The sequence below is a fragment of the Protopterus annectens genome, chromosome 14.part0, assembly GCF_019279795.1.
Source record: "Protopterus annectens isolate FY-2018-M chromosome 14.part0, PAN1.0, whole genome shotgun sequence".
Classification (NCBI taxonomy): domain Eukaryota; kingdom Metazoa; phylum Chordata; order Ceratodontiformes; family Protopteridae; genus Protopterus; species Protopterus annectens.
In genome coordinates, this window is record NC_056748.1 from 1,134,811,393 (window position 1) to 1,134,839,075 (window position 27,683).

Below are 27,683 nucleotides of genomic sequence, written 5' to 3' on the forward strand. Positions count from 1 at the left end.
AGGATAGGGTATCTTTGTACTAATCCTTCCTTTATGCCTAAAGTGGTTTCTAGTGTGGCCTTGAATCAAACTATTCATTTGCCTACTTTTTATGCAAACCCCAAAATAAAGGGGAGAAAATTTTGCATACTTTGGATATTCACAGGCAGTTGCGTTATTATTTGAGCAGAACCAAGGAGTTCAGACAGTCTCAGCAATTGTTTGTTTCTTTTGCTTTGGGTTCACAGGGTAAACCTGTTTCAAAACAAACTATTTCTAAATGGATTGGGTTTTGTATTTCTTTCTGTTATTCCCATCATGGTAAGGAGATTCCTGCTGGAATCAGGCCTCATTCCACTAGGGCTACTGCTACTTCTACGGCCTTTATAAGGGGTAGCTACAAAGACATTTTGGAGGCAGCTACTTGGAGTTCAGTGCATACCTTTTCTAAACATTACCACCTTCCTCTTTATTCTAAGTCTAGGGCTGGATTTGCCACTGCAATTTTACAGGGCATTTTAGCGGCCCCTAATGCTTTATGATTTTTCCATCCTCCCTTTCCCGTTGCTTTGGGATTCTACCCATAAGTAAGGACTGCAGCAATGTGAGATGAAGAACATAGTACAGTTTTGTACCTACCATAAATGTAGATGTTCGAAGATCCACATTGCTGCAGTCCAATTTACCCTCCCTCCTTCCCCTCTGTAGTTTGACTTGGTGCTATGCTTTAGGTGATGGTTGTTGTTGGGCATGTTTTTGGGAGGTATTCTGTTTTTGGCTGTGGCCTTTCTGGTTTGGCCTTCTGACATCTGGGGCAAGAAAAGACTGAGGATATGACGCCGGTCATGCGCCTTTATACCCTGACGCTCTGATGTCAGATCTAGGCGCCCATGACCGACGTCAGCCTAATACTTTGGTATTCGGGCTGACCGAGGACAGCGGACTACCCATAAGTAAGGACTGCAGCAATGTGGATCTTCGAACATCTACATTTATGGTAGGTACAAAACTGTACTTTTCTCACTTTGAAAAGTGCTTTATAAGAGTGTGTTGTGTTAAGCACTTAATTAACTTTTTTTTTTTTTTTTTTTTTTTTTTTTACTGTGAGAGTTGTAATTCTTTTGCAGAATATGAACTTAAATGTATTGTTTAAGAATATTTGTTACTCATACATGAAATGTTTTACAGAGCTGGAAGTATTCAAGACAAACACCAACAAAGAACTACAAGAAGCTAATCTGGTGAGTTTGACATTTTTAATGAAATAGGCTTGTTAAGCTGTGTAAATAGGAAAATGTTTTGATTGTAAGCTTAGGTTTCGTCTGTCTTGAATTTTGTCATGATGTAGTAATTCTGGGGTGCACAACAAGCACTATTCAGGATTGCTTGGAAACTGCTAAACTGTTCTGTTCATGGACAACAGAGAGCATGTCATTTCAATAAAAATGTGTTATTTCATTCATTGTTTGCGAATTGATAAAATAAGTAAAGCATACTGTTTTTACATTCATAAAAAGTCAGCAACTGCCATTCTTGCGTATTTGCTGGCTTTTTGTAATTGGTACTCTGCTGTTGTAGCTGCATTCAATGCTCTGCAGTTAATTTGGTGAAACAATGTAGCCAACACTCAATGTTGGCGCAGAAATGTATGCTGTTGAAAGCTGCTCATTCATTCCTTCATGAATGCAGACATAATGAATGGAATGAGATGCACAATTTACTGGAGTTGTATTGTCATTTTTTTTGAATAAATGAAGTTCTGTTATACAATGTAGTTCTGCGTCTTGCATTTATACACTGCAGGATTTGATGGTTTTGGAGATGGTTAGGTGGGCAGTATTTGGGTTCTAGTGGGAAATATTTTAACAATTACAAACGCCATTCATGACTGAACAACCTGAACTTTACTGGCTTGTCTCTTTCTCTAGTTATCAACAGTACTTTTAGAGAGGAGAGAAGAGGAATTGGTTTAAGTGTTACAAATATGGGTACCCTGCATTTGGTCTAAATGCAGGTTTGTTGATTTGTTTCGTTGACCTTATTCGGTTGAGATATGCAGATGATCAACAATCCGTGGCTAGAGGAATATTGCCTGGGGATTATGAGATTGCTGAGCTAGAATGTATAATTAGACCAGATTTGGCTTGCCTTCCTGCAAAAAAAGATGTTTGAAAGTTGCATGCCCCAAGGTTATTTTCTATGGAAATGTGTGGCAATGTGTTGACATTTTGTTCGTTGACCTTTTGCAGTCGTTTCTTGGGCCAGCATATGGGTTACTTGACTAAAGTACGCAGACTGTAAATGTAAGTGTGTGTAGATATAAACATTCGCATATGGTATATATTTATAATTTTACACACACACCCCATTGCAATTTAAATATTTGATTTGTTTTTGGTGAACTTTGGACTCTAATTAGTTGAAGTCTTGCTACTTCAACCATAATGAAGTGGGAGAACAAGACTTAGCTCCAAACCCATTACAGCTCATTTTATGACTAAATACGACTGACTCCTTGTTGTCTGAGGAAATTAATATGTCATTAAGGCACACAGCTGAGTACCTGATATGAGAGTTCATAACTTTTGTCTGTCAGGCTGTGAAATGCAGGAGGAGATCTTTGATATCCAAGGAGTAAGACAAAGTCATGAAAAAAGACCTTAAGGGTGGAGAATGCTAGCTTCACTTTGGCTTCAGGAATGAGGGGAATTTCCCAGTATCTCAAATCGAGGGTGGTCAAAACCCTTCATTTGCCTAGCATTTTTGTGAGCTAATCCATATATTTTTTTAATGTCTTAATGTTTTTCTTTGGACTCTCATACCCTGTACTGGTTTGTATTTGCCTTCTCCCAAACATACTTTCATTATGATGTTAACTTTAAATGTGTTCCACCAGGTAGTTCAGGGAAAAGAATTCTATTTCTCAGGAAGAACTATTACATTTCTTGTTTGGAGGAGTTTGGTGAAAAAGAACTATTACATTTTTTGTTTGGAGGAGTTTGGTGAAAAAGAACTATTACATTTCTTGTTTGGAGGAGTTTGGTGAAAAAGAACTATTACATTTCTTGTTAGGAGGAGTTTGGTGAAATGTGTATGAACAGCAAGTTGACGTTCCCTGATAGGATATAATTGGCCCCAAAATCATCACCTAAATGGATTACAGAAGCTTCAAATTTTTACATATTTGTAATAAACATGCTCTGGTCTTTACTTTGGCTAATTTTGGTTTTTGTTACCTTCATTTACTCTCTCATTTCAGTAGCAGGGGATTATCACTAACATTTTATACTGTGATCTGATGTGTTTTCCATGCATTCCTCAGTGTATGGGTACCTGATCTGACCTAAGATTTGTATTCGGCCACCTTTATGATTTAGATCCAGTGTTCAGGCTGCTTTCTCCACCCATAATCCCTGTTTAGAGAACAAACTAGCTCAGATCTCATTTGCTACCATAAGTGTTTGGCAGATCTTGGTGCTTAGGAATGTGCATCAGAAAAAAGTCATTTCAAAGATAAGTACCTTTCTTTGTGGATAACTTTTTGGTAATCTTTGTAGTCCTTCACTTGTTCCCTATCCTTTTGATCCCTTCTGTATTTCTCTCTCCTTTCTGTGGCTTAATTTAACAAAAAACATTATTTTCCACTTTTGTGTGTATTCCTCCTTAAGGGTACCTCTTTTTAATGACATCAGTTTACTCTTTATCTCCTCCATGAGAATGGAAGATGAGCTGTGCAGATTCAAAAAATGCATGCTTTCTTCTCACAAGCTACCAAATTCGGACACGTGTGTATTGCTTAGGACCTTCACAGCTAGACGTGTCCTGCAGTCTCTTTGAGGCCTTTGGTCAACAAGTAACTATGAAAAGACAAAACTTATTCTAAAGGGTCTCCTTCAGCCTATCTCAGGAGAAGATAATCCCTTCTGGATCAGGAAATTCTCCTGCTGCTGCTTCTCCACCTCCTTGAAAAAAAGGGTCTGATAAACCCAAAGAGAAGCAAAGGGGCTTGGAAAAAAAAAAAGATCAGAATCAGCAAAGATCTCTGGATCTGCCATAGTCATTGGCTGCGCCGAAGAGTTCTAGGTCTTCGGAGTCTGTGCTCTTTCTAGATCCAACAGCTATTGGATCCCATCCACCACCTAGATTTTCTCCGGATCCTATTTCCCTTAGACGCTCATCTCCAGTTTTGAAGGACAGAGCCAGTACCTCTCCAGGCCACATTTCCTCTCCTTAATCTCTGAGTTTGGCTAGATATTCTCAGAGCCTCACTGTAGCTGATGTGGACGGGATTATGAGGCGATGCCTTCCTACCCAAATCCATTTGGAAGTTCTCTGGGCTGCAGCCACTGTCTGATCCTCTAGAACCACTTCCCCCTCATTCTTTAATGGTTCCTTCTCTGACTGGGCTCTTGCCCATGGCAGATCTGCATTGGAGCCAAAGCTCCATACTTCGACTAATGTGAGTTCTTTGAAGATGACTTTTCACCCTGTTTCAGTCTCTCAGTTGAACAGTTGTTGCTGACTCCAACATGGCAGGATTGGATCCTGTGTCATCTTCAGATACTTTGCTCCCTGCAGGAGCATAGGTGCTTGACAGTTTGGCTCTGGTATCAGCCTCTGATCCCAGCTGAATGACATCTGGGATTCAGCCACTTTCAGGAGTTGCTCCAATCTCGAGGCTCCATAGATTTGAGTCGAGCTTTGGATTCCACATTTTCGAGAGAGTACACACTCTGCCAAGAGAGAGAGAGGTTTACCCTTTTGGAACTGGAGCCATCTCTCTTCCATAAGATTTCCCAGGGTCCACAGCCTACTCTCCTTGTCACATCAGGACAGACCGTTTCAGGGAGCCTTGAGTCCATTCTTCCAAGAAAGACTGTCAGTTTGAGTCCTTTCCTGAACAACTCCTAGAAGAAGTATACAGGAAACACAAATGTAAGAAAAGAGGCACTTGGATTCCCCTTAAGAATCCCCTACCATAGACACTGATTTTGATGAGGGAGAAGATTCTTCCATATTCCCCCCTTGAAGATGTCTTTCTTAAAGAGATTCTGTAATCTCTCAGGCAAAAAGGGTTTTGGTCTTTGCAAGTGCCTTGTCTGCAGGAGTCAGTTTTTCTTGTGACTTTTGATCTGGCCCATCTATTTCGGTAGAAATTAAATGGCAGACCTGATCTTCTCCGAGGCATGGAAGGAACTGGACAAAATTGGCACTATTCCCAAGTAGCCCAACAAGTTTTTGGTTACTCCCAGAGAACACCCCCCATTGAAGTAAGGGTCTTGTGGTAGATTCTATGGTAGTGGCAGCAGCCACCAAGAAGAAAGTTTCTCTGTCCTTCCACCAAATAGGGAATCACATTTGTTGGACAGATTTGGGAAGTGTATACAACCCCATATGTAGTTTTTCATTGAGAATGCTAAATTATTTGGCTCATGTTACTCATTTCCAGAGGGATATGACAAAGGAAATGACCAAGTCTCTTCCAGGGACCTTGCCTGTTGATCCAAGAAAAGCCATTGATTGACAGTTGGTCATCTTCGGTATTATCCAGCGCCTCTATGCGCCTTAGCTGTAATGCAACAGTGGCTGCTTTTAGAGTTGCCATCACAGATCTTTCCAGAATAAGGTATGCCTGGCTGCACCTTTGAAATTTTGTATAACATTTCGAGATGTCCATCTAATTCTCCATATGATGGATCAACTTTTTGTGATCCCAAGGTTAGACACACAAGAAGTCAGAAGGATGACAAATCTCTAATCTACCATATGGATCAAATTCTCTAATCCTAAAAGGACCTTCTGCAGAAATCAGAAGGGAGGAAAGAGAATTTGGTTTTATAAGTCCCAGGACCTTTCTTTTGTTACATTTGGAGAAAATGCTAGCTGAGGCAGAGGGTGAAACTCTTAAAATGGACGTCACCCAAGGGACATTGATAGCCTACAAAACCAAGGTTTCAGTGGGTCCTTTCCCTGCAAAGCCTTTCCAGCACTCCTGAGCATTTTCCTGAATGTCACACTCTGCACAGTCTTGGGGGGGTGCTTATCCCTGCACCCAGCAACCTGGACACCCATTACTCAAGACAGATGGGTGAAGAGGATCATAACCAAAGGCTGTTGTTCCATTTCACATCTCTCCTCTGTGCCCAAAGAGAGTTCACAATGTCTCACACTAAGGAACCAGAAACGTCTGAGAATCATTCATCCAAGAGGTCCCGCTAGACCAGAGAGGATCTGAAATTTATTCAGGATTCATTTTAGTGCCAAAGAAAAAGTGGGACACAAGGCCAATTTTGGACTTGATCTGATTAAATAAGTTTGTGAAGTAAACAAAAGTTTGGATGGTCATGTTCAGTTATTTCTTTCCTTACTGATGAGTGACCAGGTGCGCCTGATAATTCTTCAGGATGCATACTACCACATAAAAATGGACAGATGGTGCAAGGAAGTACCTTTGCTTCCCGCTGGGAGCTAGTCATTTCAAGTTCAGAGCTCTGCCTTTTGGTCTCACCACAGCCCTCTGGGTGTTCAAGTGCATGGCCGTAGTGGCAGTTCATCTACAAGTGTAGGATTCTTGGGTATTCCCATATCTGGATGATCAATTCATCACCACCCCTTCCAGTAATCTATTAATTGAAGGCAGAGACTGCTTGCTCTAAACGTGCATTAATTTGAGGATTACAGCAAAACTAAAAAAAAAAAAAAAAGTTGATCTCAAGACATCAGATAGCAAAAGTCCCTCATACAAGAATTGCATACCTTCACATGCAAGCCCAAGAAGTCTTAAGCCACCAGCCAGACTAATTCTTCTCCTTCTAGGCTGCATGGCAGCCTCCATCACATTAGTGCCACTGGCAGTTCAGTAGTCAGTCTGGAAATAACCCATGTCTTTTCTAGTGATTCTAATGAACATTTGCAGAGCCCACATACAGTGGTGGATATAGAATCTCCATATGGCCTACAGGGACGTCCTTTCACCCCCCCCCCCCCCCAGGCATAGTCACCACTGACCGTTCCGAGCAGAGGTGGGGGAGGGCATTATCTGGGAGAGGTGGTCCAAGGCACATGCTCTCAAACAGATGCCAGCCTTCACATCAGTATATATGATATGAGAGCAATTATGCCAGTGTTGCAAGCTTTTCATGACTTTCTCCCTTTGGATGTTGATATCTATTCAGACAAACACCATGGTAGTTGTTTGGTACATCAACAAACAGGGAGGAAACCACATCTTATCCTTTGTGTCAAGCGGCCATGAACGTGTGGTGTGGTAATGAGGGATGTCTTCTTGTCGCTTTCTAATCGCATCACACATTCTGGGGAAATTCAATATCCATGCAGACCGTTTGAGCTGATCTACTATTCTGTTCCTGTATTCTTTATAGTCGGGATCCCTTGCGAAGGGCAGCCTGACATCCGGCCAGTATATCAAAGCCTTTAGGTTGCTTTAAGGTATGCCGTATGTCGCACACATGCTCCTCGCATAGATAGTGTAGGGCATAAAAGTAACGTCCAGATGTCCTATCGTCAGAACTGAACGCCAGTAATAATGCCAGTCTGAGTAGAGAGGTAACTTGTACATCCAGCAGATAAATGAACCATGGTGGAAGAAGGAGAGAGTGAATACTGCAACAGTGAAGAAGAGGACCTATACTGTTACGGTAAGATTTTGCACAACTCTACTATGTCCTCCCATTTCACTGTTGCAGAATTCATTACAGTAGGGAGAGTGAAGAGATTTTACATAACTGTACTATGTCATTCCATTTCCTGCTGTAGTATTTCTTACAACAGGGAGAGTGAAGAGATTCTACACAAATGTACTATGTTCTTCCATTTCACTGTTGTAGTATTCCTTACAATAGGGGGAGTGAAGAGATTCTACACAACTGCACTATGTCCTTCCATTTCACTGTTGTAGTATTCCCTACAATAGAGTGAAGAGATTCTACACAACTGTACTATGTCCTTCCATTTCACTGTTGTAGTATTTCTTACAATAGGGACAGTGAAGTGATTCTACACAACTGTACTATGTCCTTCCATTTCACTGTTGTAGTATTCCCTACAATAGAGTGAAGAGATTCTACACAACTGTACTATGTCCTTCCATTTCACTGTTGTATCATTACAATAGGGAGAGTGAAGAGATTCTACACAACTGTACTATGTCCCTCCATTTCACTGTTGTATCATTACAATAGGGAGAGTGAAGAGATTCTACACAACTGTACTATGTCCTTCCATTTCACTGTTACAGTATTCCTTACAATAGGGAGAGTGAAGAGATTCTACACAACTGTACTATGTCCTTCCATTTCACTGTTGTAGTATTCCTTACAATATGGACAGTGAAGGTATTCTACACAACTGTACTATGTCCTTCCATTTCACTGTTGTAGTATAATAGGGAGAGTGAAGAGATTCTACACAACTGTACTATATCCCTCCATTTCACTGTTGTAGTATTCCTTATTATAGGGAGAGTGAAGATATTCTACACAACTGCACTATCTTCTTCCATTTCACTGTTGCAGTATTTCTTAGAATGGGGAGAGTGAAGAGATTCTACACAACTGTACTATTTTTATTTTATTTTATTTTACATTTGTTAATCGGGCTAGTCCAACTGGATATATTTCCATGTTCAGCAGAGGCCCGGGGAGAAAAGCTCCACAGTAACAATTTAAAAAAAATTATAATGCACACTTGTAAGAGAAAAAAGTAAAAATGTAAGAAATGTAAGACAAAAAATAAATGAGAGAACAGTAGTTATAAGGTCATACTATATACATAAACACCATATTCGAAAAAAAAGAAATTTACAGAAATATATAAAAAAAAACTTTGAAAAGGAAATTAGGTACTCTTACAATGAAATGGAAATTAGGTACTCTTACAATTAAATATGAGGTTGTTTACGGTATGTTAACAGTTATTTCATATCATATTTACAACGATAATTTAAAACAGTTTCTGCTACCCAGGGGTAGGTAGTGTAAAAAAAAAAAAAAAAAAAAAAATGAGGGGAGACAGGGTAGACAGAAATGACAGAGAATGCAGACATTTAGTCAGGGTGACAGCAAGGGCATAACAAGTGTATTTTAAGATGTTGCTTCAGCCTTTCTTAGAGTGGGAAGGAAGGAAGTGCAGTTAGATCTGATGGCAACATGTTCCAGCTGTATTAGAAAACAAGGAGTCGCCTGCTAAGTTATTAGACTTAATACTTCTAGCCAGTAGTTTAGTAGAAGAGCATAAGGAATTGAGGTTAGCATAGGGGGTAATAAGGTCGGAGAGTATCGGTGTGTTAGGTTGATAGAATATCCTATGAACAATAGTAAGTTGGGAAAGTATCTAAGTTTTTTAGTTCAAGTAGTCAAGCTGCTTTAGGTTCAGACAGTGTTGCGTTCTAAATGAGTTCCCAGTGGCAAACCTGGTAATATTATAGGAATTAGTTGGTTTAGTGAGATTCTTTTTCTTTAGGTTAGTATATATAGGGGAAGCATGGAAAAGAGTGGAGATTAGATGGGAGTGGGCAATTGTAGTTCTGGCTGTTGGTGTTAAGAAGTGTTTTATTCTATATAGGGAGCCCCATTTTCTATTTATGGTTTTTATAATGTTATTTATATGATTGTCAAATAAAAGGTTATTGCCAATTAAGACTCCTAATTGGTGGTACAGTCTGGGGTTATGATGGTACCATTATTTGATTTGATTGAGAAATTGATTAGGGGGTACTTACTGTTAGGTGTGAAGAGTAAGAGCTTGTTTTTTGGCATTCAAAAGGAGGCAACTTTTAGGAACCAAGCCTCAATTGAGTTGAATACTGTCTGAGTTGGGGATTGAAGTTTAGATGTGGAGTTGGCAGAGCATATGAGTGTGGAATCCTCTGCATATTGTATACAGGTAGCTTGCGGGATTGCTAAGAAAAGGTTGTTGATGAATACTAAGAATAGAAGTGGACCGAGAATGGAGCCCTGAGGGACTCCAAGGGAGACTGGCAGGTGGGAAGATAGTTGATTCTCCCAAAGGACAGCTTGTTGCCTCTTGTTAAGGTAGAACTTAAACCAGTGAATGGCCTTAGTGTCAAGAGCAAGGGATTCAAGAGTTTTTAGGAGTAGGGGGTGGTTGACCATGTCAAAGGCTTTTGACAGATCAATAAAGAGTGCAGATAAGAGGAAGAGATTGTTACGGTTTTTATTGATAGTCAGTGAAAGATAGGAGGGCTGTGGAGGTACTATTAAATGGCCTGAATCCATGCTGGCACTTAGCTAGTATATTATGTTGGGTTAGGTGGTTAATTAGTTGATGGTGAATACATTTTTCCATAACTTTTGCTAAGGGTGATAAGAGAGCTATAGGCCTGTAGTTGGAATACTCATTGGAGTTTCCACCTTTATGTAGAGGAATGATGTGGGAGATTTTCCAGATGTCTGGGATTGTTTCTTCATTTATGGTTCTGTTTATAAGGATGGATACAGGATAAGCAACTGCTTTGGCTACTTTTTGTAGATATGCAGATGGTATTTGGTCTGCAGAGGGGGTACATGGCTTAAGTTTATGTAAAGTTTTTGGATTTACGAGGTAGCGATGGGTTTAATTTGGAAAGTTAGGAGAGTATTAGGTAGAGATGATTGGAGATTAGAGTTGTTTGTGAACAGTTGACAGGCAAGAGATTTTATGGTGTCGGTGAAGAAGGTATTGAAGGCATTGGCAGTTTGAAGGGAGGTATTTTTATCTGCCTCTAGAGGGGGTGGTGTACTGGAGTGCCCTGGGTGAAGGAGTCTAATAATGTTAGACCAGAATTTTTGTGGATTGTTATGGTGTGTTTGCTGAAGCTTAAAATAGTTTTTTTTTGTCAGTCCATATAGCTTTTTAGTAGTATTCCTTAGCTGTTTAAATGTTTGTCGCTCTGAGATATTTTTGGATGCTCTCCACTTGGTCCACGATTTATTCCTAAGGAATATGAGTTGGCGTGTTTATTTTGAAAGCCAGGGGGCAGGTTTGGACTTCATTCTGATAGAACGTTTAGGAGCATGCATATCAAGGATAGCTAAGAATTTAGAGTTGAAATATTTAACTGCCTGCTCAAGAGGGAGAGTTTTTAGTGGGTACCAGTTACAGGCATTAAGTTCATTTTGGAATAACACATGGTTAAAATGTTTGTTTTGAGAGATCTTGTAAGTAGGGGTGTTAGAGATGGCATTCTTTTGTCTTATAATGTAAGTTAACATGTGATCACTTAAGTCATCTGGTAGAGTACCTACATGTAACTTTGTTGCTGCTTATTGAGTATCCAGTCTAAGATACTCTTTGTTGTTGGGTTTGTTAAGTCTAGTGGTGGTGGTAATAGTTTGACTAAAGCCATTAAGATTAATGAGGGATTTTCTGTGTTAACACATTTCTAATCAGTATTAAAATCACCAAGTATAATGTTTTTTTTGTGGGTAAGAAGTTGATACCCAGCTTAGAATTTCTTCTGTTGCAGTGGTATTACCAGGGGGTAGGTAGATGCAGATAATATATAGGGCTTTGGAAGCATTTAGTTGAAGTTGGGAGATAAGAACTTCAGCCTTACTATCCTGAGGTGGTTTATAAGATATGGAGGAGATCTGTAGGGTGGATTTATACAGTAGTGCTACTCCCCCCACCCCTACGTTTTGTGCGGTCTAGTCTTTGTTATAACCTGGGGGGATTATTTCATTATCTTTAGTGACAGGTTTTAGCCAGGTTTCTGTGAAGCAGAGGATATGAAAGGAATGAGTATCAAGGAGGGCATGGAGATGGGCAGTTTTATTATTTATACTGCGGATATTAAGATGACCTAAAAGTAAAGAACTTGAGAGACCGGTTTTGGTAGTTAGGGTGGAGGAACTGGTAGAAGGAGTTGTAAAAGTTGGGATGTTTGTTGGGCCTGGGTTAGGGTGGATGTCACCATCTTTTAAGGTAGGAGTTTTTAGGACAGAAAATGGATAGTTGAGGATGTTGGTTAGGATTTTTTGTTTTTTTACAGTAGTGTTATTGAATTTATTATGAGTAAGCCGATGATACTTGGGTAGCAGGGTGTGGATGTGGTGTTTATTTGAAAATGGGTAAAGGTGTAGTTGTGAATAGCTGTTTGTTTAGGAGAGTAGTTGAAGTAGTCATGATTAACTTTATTAATGGAGGTGAAGAGATAGGTAGAGGTGAGAGTGGATAAGAGAGTGAGTAGTATTAAACTTTTGGTTAGGATAGGTTTAGTTGTTGAAGACATATTTTAAAGTGTTACTTATACAGCTATAGTAGGAGACTTAGTGAGAAATATAAAGGAACGTGTGGGTTTTGTAAAGTTCGTAGTGACAAAGCAAGTGATAGGTAGTGAATAGCCTTGAGAGATTTAGGGGGAGGTACTGGATGTTGGAGGTAAGGGAAAGGTAAAGTAGGTGGGGTGTGGTTAAATTAAATTGAAGTATTAGATTGGATGGTTGGGAGAGAGGGTGTGGTTAAGGAAGTATAAGTTTAGGACCCCTGGGGTGGTTGGGAATTGGGGGTAGGGAGCGGAGTGAGCCCGCAGGGCGAACAGAGCGGGAAGAGCTAAAGGAAGGTAGAAGACAGGTCTGCCTGGAATCTATCAGAAGAGTAGAGGGCAAGTTAGAGGGTGAGTATATAGTATTGCTGAGAGAATAGTTAGCATACAAATAAGAGCAGAGAGGTTTGGAGGACCACACAGAGCACAAATTCCATAGACAGCTATACTTACAGAAAGTCAGAGAGGAAAGGCTGAGATGGACTAGACAGTGAGAGAAAAGGAGGGGGAGAGAAGATATACTCGCAGTGAGAGAAAAGGAGGGGGAGAGAAGATATACTCGCAGCGAGGAGCTGGAGAAAAACAAAGTTGAGATAGTAGTATATTCAGTGTAGTAAGTGGGAGACTTCAGTCAGTAATGGATAGGCAGAAATGCAGTTGAGAGAGGGTTCGGACTTAAGGTCCGGGGAGGAGAAAAGTTATAATGGTAGAATAGCACAGAAACAGTATACAGGCTGAGGGTAGCTGTAGAGATAGAACAGGGGCTGCTGGCATCTGCTTTGTGTCATCTAGCAAGGGAGCACTATAAAGGCTATTATCATTCACTCAACATTAACCAAGACACTAGTTCATCATATAGCACATTCTACAGGGACACATACTTCCAAGGGACTTTTTTGTTTAAGCTTTTGTTGGCTCCTAGACCGATGGTTACAGGTTCAGAAATTAGGATACACAACACACTGTTGCTTTTACTGTGGCCACAAGAAAAACCGCAGGGGAGGTCCTTCCATTTCACTGTTGTAGTATTCCTTACAATAGGGAGAGTGAAGCGATTCTACACAACTTTTACTAGGTCCTTCCATTTCACTCTTGCAATATTCCCTACAACAGGGATAGTGACGAGATTCTTCACAACTGTACTATGTCCTATCATTTCACTGTTGTAGTATTCTTTACAATAGGGAGAGTGAAGAGATTCTACACAATTGTACTAAGTTCTTCCATTTCACTGTTACAGTATTCAGTACAACAGGGAGAGTGAAGAGATTCTACACAACTGTACTATGTCCTTCCATTTCACTGTTGCAGTATTCATTACAATAGGGAGAGTGAAGAGATTCTACACAACTGTGCTATGTCCTTCCATTTCACAGTTGTAGTACTCCTTACTATAGGGAGAGTGAAGAGATTCTACCCAACTGTGCTGTCTTCTTCCATTTCACTGATGTAGTATTCATCACAACAGGGAGAGTGAAGAGATTCTACACAACTGTACTATGTCCTTCCATTTCACTGTTAACAGTAGTCATTACAATAGGGACAGTGAAGATATTCTACACAACTGTACTATGTCATTCCATTTCACTGTTGTAGTATCATTACATTAGGGAGAGTGAAGAGATTCTACACAACTGTACTATGTCCTTCCATTTCACTGTTGTATTACAATAGGGAGAGTGAAGAGATTCTACACAACTGTACTATGTCATTCCATTTCACTGTTGTAGTATCATTACATTAGGGAGAGTGAAGAGATTCTACACAACTGTACTATGTCCTTCCATTTCACTGTTGTATCATTACAATAGGGAGTGTGAAGAGATTCTGCATAACTGTACTATGTCCTTCCATTTCACTGTTGTAGTATTCCTTACAATAGGCAGAGTGAAGAGATTCTACACAACTGTACTATGTCCTTCCATTTCACTGTTGTAGTATTCCCTACAATAGAGTGAAGTGATTCTACACAACTGTACTATGTCCTTCCATTTCACTGTTGTAGTATCATTAGAGTAGGGAGAGTGAAGAGATTCTACATAACTGTACTATGTCCTTCCATTTCACTATTGTAGTATCCTTACAATAGGGGGAGTGAAGAGATTCTACACAACTGTACTATGTCCTTCCATTTCACTGTTGTAGTATCATTAGAGTAGGGAGAGTGAAGAGATTCTACATAACTGTACTATGTCCTTCCATTTCACAATTGTAGTATCCTTACAATAGGGGGAGTGAAGAGATTCTACACAACTGTACTATGTCCTTCCATTTCACTGTTGTAGTACTCCTTACAATAGGGAGAGTGAAGAGATTCTACACAACTGTACTGTGTCCTTCCGTATCACTGTTGTAGTATTCCTTACAATAGGGAGAGTTGAGATTCTACACAACTGTACTATGTTCTTCCATTTCACTGTTGTATACCTTACAATAGGGACAGTGAAGAGATTCTACACAACTGTACTACGTCCTTCCATTTCACAGTTACAGTATTCCTTACAATTGGGAGAGTAAATAGATGCTTCACAGCTCTGTGTCCTTCCATTTCACTGTTGTAGTATTCCTTACAATAGGCAGAGTGAAGAGATTCTACACAACTGTACTATGTCCTTCCATTTCACTGTTGTAGTATTCCCTACAATAGGGTGAAGTGATTCTACACAACTGTACTATGTCCTTCCATTTCACTCTTGCAATATTCCCTACAATAGGGGGAGTGAAGTGATTCTACACAACTGTACTATGTCCTTCCATTTCACTGTTGTAGTATCCTTACAATAGGGGGAGTGAAGATATTCTACACATCTGTACTGTGTCCTTCCGTATCACTGTTGTAGTATTCCTTACAATAGGGAGAGTTGAGATTCTACACAACTGTACTATGTTCTTCCATTTCACAGTTACAGTATTCCTTACAATAGGGAGAGTAAATAGATGCTTCACAGCTCTGTGTCCTTCCATTTCACTGTTGTAGTATTTCTTACAATAGGGACATTGAAGAGATTCTACACAACTGTACTATGTCCTTCCATTTCACTGCTGCAGTATTCCTTACAATAGGCAGAGTGAAGTGATTCTACACAGCTGTACTATGTTCTTCTATTTCACTGTTGCAGTATTCCTTACAATAGGGAGAGTGAAGATATTCTACACAACTGTACTATGTCCTTCCATTTCACTGTTGTAGTATTCCTTACAATAGGGGGAGTGAAGATATTCTACACAACTGTACTATGTCCTTCCATTTCACTGTTGTAGTATTCCCTACAATAGAGTGAAGTGATTCTACACAACTGTACTATGTCCTTCCATTTCACTGATGTCCTTCAAGAATGCAACTGCAGTCATAACATGTGGGTTGTCCTGCCTCAGGCAGCCCTCGGTCGGCCGGATTCCAAAGTCTGGGTCCGACGTCGGCTGTCGCATTTCTCTCCGACGTCATAGCGGCTGGAGTACAAAAGCATCAGCCGACGCCATTTTTCCCAGTTTTTCTTGCCGCGCGGTGCCCGAAGCAGAAGCAGTTCGCAAGTGCCGGTCGGTCAGCTCCTGTATTCTACGATACCAAAGTCATCAAAAAAGCTAAGTACCCCGTTGGGGACCTTTTCTTGCCTCAGCCGATGTCAGAAATTACTGAAAAAGTTAACAATTGTCTTTTTTGTGGTAAACAAATACCTCATAAGGATTTCCACTCTTACTGCCTCCCTTGCCTGGGCCCAGACCACGACGCCTCGGCCTGTGCAGCCTGTGCTCGCTTCAACAAGCAGACTCTCAGGCGCAGGGCGGAGTTCGCTGAAGATTTTTTCGGCGATAAATTTGCTTACACCATGCCGTCGGATCTTCCGACATCGCAAACTCCTAAAAAGCGTAAAGACCGGGACCGACATCCACGGCCCGCGTCTACCACCGACTCCACTCCAAAACCTAGCGCGAGTGCTCCGGTTCCCACTGAGAAGGTCTCTCCACCGCTCCGAACCGAAGACACCGCATTACCGACGACTCCGATTCCAGACATTACTCCGCCAGTTATAGATTTTCCTCCGGATACCGAAACCGAGGAAATGCCCAAGACCATTGCTGTAGATAAGGTCACTCCTGCACGTGGAGCTGCCAGGCCTCCTATGGCCATGTCTATTAAGGCCTACTCTAGGGCTAAGGCAGCCAGCAAAACAAAGCATATTACTTCTAAATCCTTACCTCAGCCGACTCCGGAGACACAAATTATGTCCATGGCTGCTGATTTAATTTCCATGATTAGAGGTTCACAGGCCCATCCTGAGAGAGGATACCAGCCTCCTCCTGATAAAAGGCCCCGGGTTGAACCCTATGACCCTACTCCTTCAGATGAAGACTCTGAGGGCTCTGTCCACTCTGATAGCCAGGAAGAGCTCTTCCAGACCTATGAGGACTCGGATGCAGAAGATTCCATCCCTTCGGCCTCCCCTCCTGAGGATATTTCTTTTGGGGAAGTTCTGCACACCATGAGGGAACATTTCAAGTGGCAAGGTCAGGAATATTCTGATTCTAGGAAATGCCTTAGGACTTTCCTTAAGAAGCTTCAGCACAGGCCTTTAGCTATTCCACCTTTACTTGATGTTCTGAATGATTTGTATTCTGACTCTAGTGCTACCCCTGATTCTCTTCCTCCTGCTCCAGCCAAGCCAGACAGGTATTACAGGGTCCCAGAAACTCATTCCCATTTATTCAGGGCCCATACTGCTGATTTGGAAACTATTTCACAGGGGCCTAAAGGAGTTTCAGCCTCCACCTCAAAAAATCCCTTGCCCTCCACCAGGGAAGCGAGGTCATTAGAGAGATGGGGCAAAAAGGTTTACACATCCACTACCTTATCTATGAGAGCTTTAAATTGCCTTTTTCATATGTTACAATATCAGGATTATCTCTTAGAAGATTTACAAAAAACATTAGCTTCTCCTGATCCTTTAGACAGGAAGACTTTGCAGGAAGCTGTACATAACACTCAGCAAGTAAGCAATCACTTCCTGCAGTGTGCATATGATGCACTGGAAGCTTCATGTAGGGCAGCTATGACAGGGGCAGTGATTCGTAGACATGCTTGGTTAAAAGATCAACCTCTACCAGATCATGTAAAAGCAAAACTTCTGGATGCACCTTTGGAAAAGAACAAGCTTTTTGGTGCAAATGCTAAGGATGTGTTAAAGACCATCGAAGAAAAAGCAGAATCAGTTCAGACTGTGAAAGATTTCCTCCAGGTTCAACCCCCCAGATTCAGTAGGAATTGGCCTTCAAAAAACTGGTCCTTTCCTAATCCAGAAAAGTTTCAAAGGGGTAAGAACAGACGTGGCCGAGGAAGAGGCCAATACAGAGGCCCTTACAGGGGACGACAATGGCAGCCAGGAAACCAAAGAAGTGACGCAGGGGTTTCACCTGCCCAGCAACCACAAACTCAATGACTTTCCTCTACTATCGCCTACCAGTGAACAACTAGAAGCTCCCTTGGGCGGGAAATTATCTGTTTGCAGAAAACTGGCACAGACTGACAAAGGACAAATGGATTTTGGACATTATAGACCGAGGGTACAGGTTTCATTTTCATACCTTACCAAGAAAGCAAGGCATGCCAAACCTAACACAAAATCAGAGGGCAGAGGCTATCAAGCAATAGAAAGAGTTCAAAGGAAAGCAATAGAAAGAGTTCCTCAACAAGAACAACACCAGGGGTTTTACTCAAGACTGTTCCTTGTTCCAAGAAAAGAATCTCAATGGAGACCAATACTGGACTTGCCCGCATTAAGCACCTTTCTCATAGTACCAAAGTTCAAAATGCTGACTCTACAGCAACTCCTTCCCATGCTGGGCAAGGAGTCGTGGCTGATTACTCTGGACCTCAAGGAGGCATACCTGCATGTCCCTATCAGACACAGCTGCAGAAGATACCTCAGATTTCTTGCAGGGCCAGAGCACTATCAATTCTCAGCATTGCCATTTGGCGTATCTACTGCGCCCAGAGTATTTACAAAATGCCTGGCTTCAGTAATTGCTCATTGCAGGCTCCAGGGTATACAAATTTACCCGTACCTGGACGACTGCCTCATACAAGCGGACGACAAATTGATGTTGACAAAAAACCTGGATTATGTCATACGATTACTTCAAGCTCTGGGATACACAGTCAACTTCCAAAAGTCAAGACTGCAGCCATCCCAGCAAATAATCTTCTTAGGAGCCAAACTAGACACAGCCTCTCAGATGGCTTACCTGACAGAAGACAAGCAAGAGAAGTTAACTCATTACTTCAAAGGCTTAGCAAAACTCACCCAGATGACTGCAAGGAGATTCCTACAGGCCCTGGGTTACATGGCATCCTGCATTCTACTGGTTCCATTAGCAAGATTACACATGAGAAAGCTTCAATGGTACCTAAAAAGCATTTGGTCTCAACACAGTAACAACTTGGAGACAATCATACCACTCATTCCATGCTTACAAAAGGAATTCCTATGGTGGGCCTCGGTGAGCCAGGAAAACACAGCTATCTCATTCAAAAAACCACAGATAACACAGACCATGACTACAGACGCCTCAGACCTTGGATGGGGGGCGCACATGGAAGGCAGGTGTATACAAGGACAATGGTCTCCAAAGGAAACACATCTGCATATAAACCAAAAGGAAATGCTGGCAGTAATGCATGCCCTTCCATTTCACTGTTGTAGTATTCCCTACAATAGAGTGAAGTGATTCTACACAACTGTACTATGTCCATCCATTTCACTGTTGTAGTATTCCTTACAATAGGGGGAGTGAAGAGATTCTACACAACTGTACTATGTCCTTCCATTTCACTGTTGTAGTATTCATTACATTAGGGAGAGTGAAGAGATTCTACACAACTGTACTATGTCCTTCCATTTCACTGTTGTAGTATTCCCTACAATAGAGTGAAGTGATTCTACACAACTGTACTATGTCCTTCCATTTCACTGTTGTATCATTACAATAGGGGGAGTGTAGAGATTCTACACAACTGTACTATGTCCTTCCATTTCACTGTTGTATTATTCCCTACAATAGAGTGAAGTGATTCTACACAGCTGTACTATGTCCTTCCATTTCACTGTTGCAGTATTCCTTACAATAGGGAGTGTGAAGAGATTCTACACAACTGTACTATGTCCTTCCATTTCACTGTTGCAGTATTCCTTACAATAGGGAGTGTGAAGTGATTCTACACAACTGTACTATGTCCTTCCATTTCACTGTTGTAGTATTCCCTACAATAGAGTGAAGAGATTCTACACAACTGTACTATGTCCTTCCATTTCACTGTTGTAGTATTCCTTACAATAGGGGGAGTGAAGAGATTCTACACAACTGTACTATGTCCTTCCATTTCACTGTTGTAGTATTACAGTAGGGAGAGTGAAGTGATTCTACACAACTGTACTATGCCCTTCCCTTTCACTGTTGTAGTATTCCCTACAATAGAGTGAAGTGATTCTACACAACTGTACTGTCCTTCCATTTCACTGTTGTAGTATTCCCTACAATAGAGTGAAGTGATTCTACACAACTGTACTATGTCCTTCCATTTCACTGTTGTATTCCTTACAGTAGGGGTTGTGAAGAAATTCTACACAACTGTACTATGTCCTTCTATTTCACTGTTGTATTCATTACATTAGGGAAAGCGCCAAAGCTTAGGAAGAGAGGGAGGAGGAAGGTCCAGCAGAGCTCTCCAGAAAACCATGTAGTATGGCCCTAGCAAAGCCACCTCTACCTCTGGAATTTCCATCCAATTTGTAGTGCTTGGTAAATGTATGTAGCTGCTTCAAGAATGGAATTGGTATTCAAACCCTTGAAAAAAGAAGTAGAATAAGCCACAGCTCTAGAAGAATGAGTTTTAACAGAAGGAGCAAGGCTCTCACCATGAAAAGAATAACACAAAGAAATGGCTTTAGATATCCAAGAAGAAACAATTTGCTTGGACCTAGCCAATTCTGAGAACCTAGGAGGAAAGGAAGCAAAAAGTTGATCAGATTTATGAAACGTTTTTGCCTTCTATAAATAAAGTCTGAGTTGTCTATGCATATCCAATGTGTGAAGCACCTTATCACTGGCTGATTGTGGCGAAGGGAAAAAAGTGGGCAAATGAGTAGCTGATTGAGTCACTCATTTACACCATTGGACATAAAAGAAGGATCACTGTGAAGGGACACCTTGGCGTTATGAAACACCAAGAAAGAGGGCATGACATAATGGCTTGAATCTCAGACACCCGTCTGGCAGAAGAGCCAACAGAAGTACAGTCTTCCAAGAGCAATTTTGCCAGGAAGATGAAGCTGCAGCTCAAAAGGAGCATTGATCAGTTTTTCTAAAACAAAATTAAGATCCCACAGAAGAGGAACAGACTTCCTGAGAGGCATTATATGAAGGTCGTCTTTAAAAAATTTGTTTAGCTTCAAAAATCTAGAAGCTAAAAGAGGTGACAAAGGCAGACCGGCATAAGACAGCTGTTACGTGGGCCTTAACAGAGGAATAGGCCAGCCCAGCATTGAGCAGTTCACACAGATAAGAAAAAAAGCAAAGGAAACTCCACAAAAATTGTGTCCAGGTTATGGGAAAGGCTCCAAACGGAAAACTTCTTCCATTTGGTTAAGTAGAATTTCCTACTCTTGGGTTTCCTGTCTTCCTGCAGGACCCAAAGCATGTCCTCAGAACAAGGTGTCACTGTGGGTGATAGGATTTTGATTCCACATAGTTGGTTGAAGAGTGGACAGGTGGGGATGAATGAGAGATCCCATTGTCTTGTGTGAGTGGGTGCATCCTGTGAGGTTACTTGTGATGATTGCCCTTGGCAAAATGCAGAACATAGAACCAATGCTGTTTTTGGCCAAAAGGGAGTCAGCAACAAGATGTTCAGAGCATGTTGTTGAATTTGGAGCAGGACTTCTGGAAAAAGTGGAAGGGGAGGGAAGGCATGGAAAAACTTCCCCTTCCAAGAAAGAGAGGTTTCCACCTTACAAACCAGAGGACCTGGGACTGTGGCCCAAAATAGAGGAAGTTGTCTTTCCACAGGGGAGGCAAAAATATATTTTTGGAGTACTCCATTGTTGGACAATGTGCAGAAACACATCCCTGCAGGAGGAAGAGTCACTTGATACTTAATATCTAGATCCCAAATTAAGAGTGCCAACGGGCAAAGAAGATAAGATCCCCCCCCAACTTTTTTGACATACTACATCACTGGTATGGTCTGTAATTACCTTGAGAGGTCCTGAAGAGAAGAGGATGAAAAGTCTAAAGAGCCAGCAGAAGAGCTGTCCTCTTTGACATTGATGTGTTCTTTCTGTTGATGAGACCAGACTCCCTGCACCTTTAGGGATCCAGAAGCTACTCTGTCTCACGTTTGAAGTGTCTGTGAACGGTTTTCTATTAGAAGACCGAAGACTCATTCTTTCGAATGCATCTTGGTCGAACTCAAAATCCTGAAACGTCAAAATATTGAAACGGCTTTTAAGCGAATTCTTTTCCTAGGAAAGAGTTCACTTGGCCAGTTTACTTTGCCGTTTTCAGCACAGTATTGCGGTCTCGGAGTCGGTATATTTAAGTGGGGGGCACAGCCCTAGGAGAAAAAAATCATTGTTCTGACAGTTCAAAATTGTAAGCTTTAGCTTACATATGGTCGATTAATCACCATTCGCTTTTTTAATCGTTCGGTGATCTAATATAGACCCTCTGTGAACAGCTCCTGAGACAGAAGAGGTGGCTTAAGAGGGAACCCTGAATTGATAGTCAACTGTTGAATCACCACTGAAGTTCCTGCTTGAAACATGACAGAAGGCCCCTGAGCCTGTGGTAAACATTACTCAAACCGCTGAATCACTTACAAATGCCTTCTACCAGCACCTACAGGACTGCATGGATCAGGCAATCCCAAACAAAACTAAGACTCTCTGTACCAAAGGCAAGCGTCCAGTCTGGTGGACCCCAGCCATAAACAAGCTCTACAACAAAAGGAGGAAGCTACTACAAGATAGAGCAAAATCCTTGAAAGGTAAGACACCTTTGATCATTATAAGTAAAAAACTAAGAGCTCCCATAAAATCATCCAAGGAAAATTTTGAGAGAAAAATCGCCAGGGACTCTAAAGAGAATCATAAGGCCTTCTTTAGCTATGTTAGAAACCTAGGAGGAAACTCCCAGATATGCTCAGAATTAGTTCAAAATGATGTGAAAATTACTGAACCTACACACATTGCCAACATACTGGCTGACAGGTTCAGTGCAAACTCCCTCCCCCCTCCCCCCCAAAAGGAGAGATATCTATTCCAGAGGATTGTAGCCCCCCAAACATCTCCAACGCCCAGGTGAGAACTGCCCTCACTAAGGCAAAAAACACAGCATCCATGGGACCGGATGGTGTCCCCGGCTGTGTGCTTCACGAACTCAACGAGGAATTAAACCCACAGTTAGGACAGCTGTTTAATCTTAGCCTCACCTCAGGATACACTCCAAGGAGTGGCGCACTGCGACTGTGGTCCCACTTCATAAGGGCGGTGCCTCCACAGACCCTGGAAATTACGGCCCCATTAGCTTGACAAGCCTTATCTGCAAAACCATGGAGAGGATCATAATGGAACTCATAAATAAAGACATAGGGAACTTGCAGACTTTGGATCCAACCCAGTTTGGCTTTGTCAAAGGCAGATCCTGCCTCTTAAACTTGGTTGACTTTTTCGAGACTGTCACCAAGGCCATTGATGAGGGAAAGGCAGTCCATACAGCCTACCTCGACCTGGCAAAGGCCTTCGACACAATACCCCACTCAGGTATCATCGAAAAACTCATCAGCTTGAATGTAAACCCATACATCACAAGATGGGTTGCAAACTGGCTAAGTGACAGAACCCACAGGGTCAGAGTTGCTGGAGCCATGTCAGACTCAAAGCCTGTCACAAGTGGTGTCCCACAGGGCTCAGTCCTGGGTCCACTCTTGTTCGGCATCTACTTTTCTGAAGCACAAGCAAACACAAGAGGGTTATGGCTGACAAAGTTTGCAGATGACTGCAAACTGGGCGCCATAGTCGAAAACACATCTGACACAGATATCCTCCAGAAGGGCCTCACAGAAACGGATAACTGGTGCCAGAGCCATGGCCTGAAGTTAAACGCCAAAAAATGCATGGTCATACTCTTCGGGAAAAACAAGGTTACCCCTAGCTACCATATAGATGGCAATCCACTGAGCACAGAAAAAGTCATCAGGGATCTGGGGACCCAGGTTGACAGTAGCCTTTCGTTTGACACTCATGTTGCTAAAGTAGTTAGGAAAACCTTCTATATCGCCCACCTGATCATGAAGGGATACACATCTAGATCAAGGGAGGTCATCGTCCCCCTGTACTCATCACTCATTAGACCTATGATTGAGTACAATGCCCGCTCGAATGTATCTGACCAGACACCTGCTACAGCTTGAAAGGCCCCAAAAGTTCCTCACCAAAAGGATAAAGGGTCTCAAAAATATGTCTTATGCTGCCCGACTGAAAGAACTCCAGCTCTATTCAGTCTCATACCGCTTGCTCAGAGGTGACCTGTGCCTGACATATAAGGCCATGTCAAACCCAGATTTGATGAATATGCTTCACCTCAAAAAATCTAGATCCCTCAGAGCCACAAGGGCGGGAGACTTAAACCTTGACACGGTTATAAATAGAACGTGCTGGAGGGACAAATTCATCACCCAGAGACTCCCTATGCTGTGGAACAAAATCCCGGTACATGAGGCAGAGCACCTCTCTGGCCTTGTTCAAGAGGAATCTTGACCAATGGATGGGAGATTGCAGATATACCCCAGGGATTACTTCAGTGTCACTGCTTGACAGAGGCACAGCAAAATGATAGGCATAGTTTTTATTCAAACTAAAGGGGTGGCGAATGCCACATAACTATGGGCTAGGCTTATAAATGCCCTTGGGCAGATAGCCTAGTATGAACCTATGAAGAACTGCAGAATCGAGGGCTGAGAATGTTGGAGACAAACTGATATCAGAAACCACTGAAACTATCTCATATGGAGTTTGGCAAAAGCGAGTAAAGAAATGGTGGCAGCCATGAGTCCCAGAACTCTGAAATTCCCTGGCTGTAATTGATTCCAGAGGAAGAAGGGACTGGAAAAAGGAAATGAGAATTTGGGTCTAGGGAGAAGGCAGGGATCCCAGCTTAGACACAGTCTGGATCCTGCATCCCAGAAAGACATGATCCTGAGGAGGAGTCAGAAAGGACTTTTTGAAATTTATAGTGAACCCCAGGCTCTACAGAAGGGAAACGGCAAATGAAAATTTTGCAACAGCGTGTCTGGAGAGGATGCCTAAATCAGGAGGTTGTCCAAGTAGGTAAACATGTGGATTCCCTCTTTACATGGAAGAGAAAGACCTCTATTTTTATGGAAAGATTTTACACTTTTTTTTCTTTTCATCACTTTGAAAATGTTAGTTGTTTGGCCTAAAATGTTAATATCACATTCCCTTTTGGTAAGTCACTAGCACAAACAAGTGGGTTCTACATGTGATTTTTCATGGTTATTCTTCAGAGTTTTTATGGTCGAAGATGAATGTATTTTCTTTCTCATGGATTTGGGAGTAGATGTTGGTCATCTCACCATTTCCAGTGGTTTATAAGGGATACTAACATGTAAATGCTTCAGAATTATCTTTGGTTTAGCCTGGGCTTTGATAACCATGTTTTTTCTGTTCTACTTCAACTAAGTCTGGGAGTTAATATCAGAGTACAGACAGAGAGGGATAGGGGAGTCCTAAGTGAAAGGCTTGCTCTTGTAGAGTTTTTAGTTGAATCTAAAATACAAGTTGCTGTTAAAAATGGGTAATTTAGTAATACATATGAAATGTTGCATGATAATGTTAAGAATCAGTTAGAGGAAGTTAGTTAAGATCAGGAAGAGAGACTGGGAAAGCCATTTATTGGGGAACAATGGGAGGACATATGAGTGGCTTTCAAGTATTTAACAAAGTCTAGCAAGTTTACAATTTTTTGCTTGGAACTGTTTGCATGGGTGTTTTTATGCCCCAAGCAGACTTGAAAGAGTGATTTTTCAGGTGGATAGTAAACGGAGGTGTGAAAGAGAAGAGGCAACTGGAAATTTGTTTTTGGTAGTGTAACAATTGGCAGTTTTAAAAAAATTCTCTACAGAGTGCTATGTCAAAAATATTGTGGAAACAAATTAACGAAGGACTTTTTTTTTTTTTTTTAGCTGGGAAACAGGATCTGAATTGCATAGACATTGTAAGGCCTTGTTAAGACTAATTCTATTGAGTGTCAAAAAATGCTAGAAAATGGAAATCAAAATCTAAACAAACTAAATTTGTAGACTTGAACATCGTAAAAGTGATAAAGAATTGAAATGAAGTGGGAGCTTTAGAAAAAAGGAAGGAGCCAATAACATGGAAATAAATGGAAATTTTGGGAGGAATACATGCAGAATAATGTTCAGGAGAAGGAGTGATTTTTAAGGGACGGCAGGAGCTGAGCAGTTTATGTAATGATGGACTGACTGACCATTATAAATAAAGAAAATATATGTAGTGAATAATTTATGTAAATGAAAAAAGTTAATGTGGTTTATTTTCTGTTAATGTTAATGCTTCTGTGCCTTTGACTTAAAAGGTAATTTAATAAAGGTTTTAAAGAAAAGACCATTTTCTCATCTTGCTGTTCTTAATGTGATTTGACAACTTAGGAATATGTGGACATAGCCATCAAAAATATCATTAATTTTAGATGGTGGTCAGTTAATGTGGTAGCTATTGGAACCCAAAACTAAGGGGAGGTGCTGTTGCAAGTGGAAGTGTTTCCTAATTATGCAGATATCTGTATTTTCACTGGAAATCAAAATCTAAACTGAACGTGTAAGGAGCGTAACTTATTTAAGCTTGTTAGCATTGAGTAGCACGACTTGAGTTTGATTATGTTGGTAGTTTGAGGAGACTGACCTTGTTTAAAAAAGGCACTGAGAGTGGAGAAAGACACTTTTTTTTACCAAATACGAAAGCCATGAAGAAAGAGAAGCAAATCAAGCAGGGCCTTTGGTCCTGTCATCCTAGGCTGATACATGTTGGACACCCTTAGAATGATAATAAGCCAATACTTAGTGGGGTTTTTTTTTTTTTTTTTTATATTGTGGCATCATTCTTTGTGATGGTTGCGTGCTGTTTGTGCTTAGTTTAATTTCAGCCTCAGGAGGTGCTCTGAGTTCCATCATGGTATTCAAATGATCCAAGGAGCTGCATCTGTAAAGTCATTCACTCCTACATATACAGTGATTAAGTGGGGTTCGGGTGTTAATTCAACAGTGACCATCATCTAGAGTCAAGGTTTACACCACTGGGTGGCTGCTGTTCTTCCACACCGCAAACTCACACGCTCACGTTCACCTATGGCCAATTTAGTGTCTCCAGTTCACCTACTGCATGTCTTTGAAATGTAGAAGGAAATCTGAGTATCTGTTCTACTAACTCTCCCTTTGCAACAGAAGCTTCTGTTCTAGACTCAACCATAGCTGTTTTTTTTTCCAGTTAGCTCCCCCATATCCTTTTTTTTGCTTGTACTCTTATCTTGGGCTTCTTCTTTGCCTCACCTGTTGGTGGTTGACTTTGCAGTGGCCATTTCAACTTCCTCAGAACATTGTCTTTCTTCCCTGCTTCTCTCTCTCCCTAGTGTAGCCCCTTCAACCACTAAAAGTCCAGTTTTAAACATGTCCTTTGTGGTTATTGGAGTGTCCTCTGCAGGCATGGGAAAACCACTCTTGTTGGCTTAGTGAAGGGAGTGGAGCGCTTCTCTGCATAAACTGTCCTGAAAACATAAACAAAAAGCTAAACATTCATCTTCCCCAGTATCCACTTCACTTGATAAGGCACATTTATTAGGCTTTGCACTGGGATTATTGCCGGGTCTTGGCACCTTAACATTCTGATACTTTTTTATGGTGGTAAAAGAATAAAACTTTCTTCCTTGGATTCTCAGTGTAAAGATCAGGTAATGGATTGGTAGGGAATTCTGTTATTTCGCCTCAAGTAAGAGATTCTGATTCTAAAGAAAGTTTCTTCTGAATGTTTGTCTTAATTTTCTTTTTCTGAAACCATTTCTAAAATTAGTTGGTTGTATCTAATGAAATAAAATTACATTTCAGTTCCATTGACTAAATATTATGCATTATTACAACCAAACATCCATGTTTTTATAACAGTCTGCAGCATGCCAGCCAGCCTTCAGCCATAAAAAGGCAGATTATCTGAAGTTCTTGAATTTAAAAGTTTTTCTTTTTATTACCTTTATTAAATTATCACTTAGGACATATGCACACATGAATTAACAGAAAAGTTAAATTGCATTAACTTTTTTCATGTTCATGAATTGTACA

At 41.1% G+C, this 27,683-nt stretch overlaps 1 protein-coding gene across 5 annotated transcripts in view; it reads left to right on the forward strand.

Moving 5' to 3' along the window:
* KIF20B (kinesin family member 20B) overlaps positions 1-27,683 on the forward strand; it is a 1,912,547-nt gene that overhangs the window by 759,453 nt on the left and 1,125,411 nt on the right. For all 5 annotated transcript variants that reach the window (XM_044056921.1, XM_044056924.1, XM_044056926.1 and 2 more), the window contains exon 17: positions 1,168-1,220. In XM_044056921.1, the coding sequence (XP_043912856.1) occupies positions 1,168-1,220 (53 nt within the window). The remainder of the gene's footprint in view (positions 1-1,167; positions 1,221-27,683) is intronic.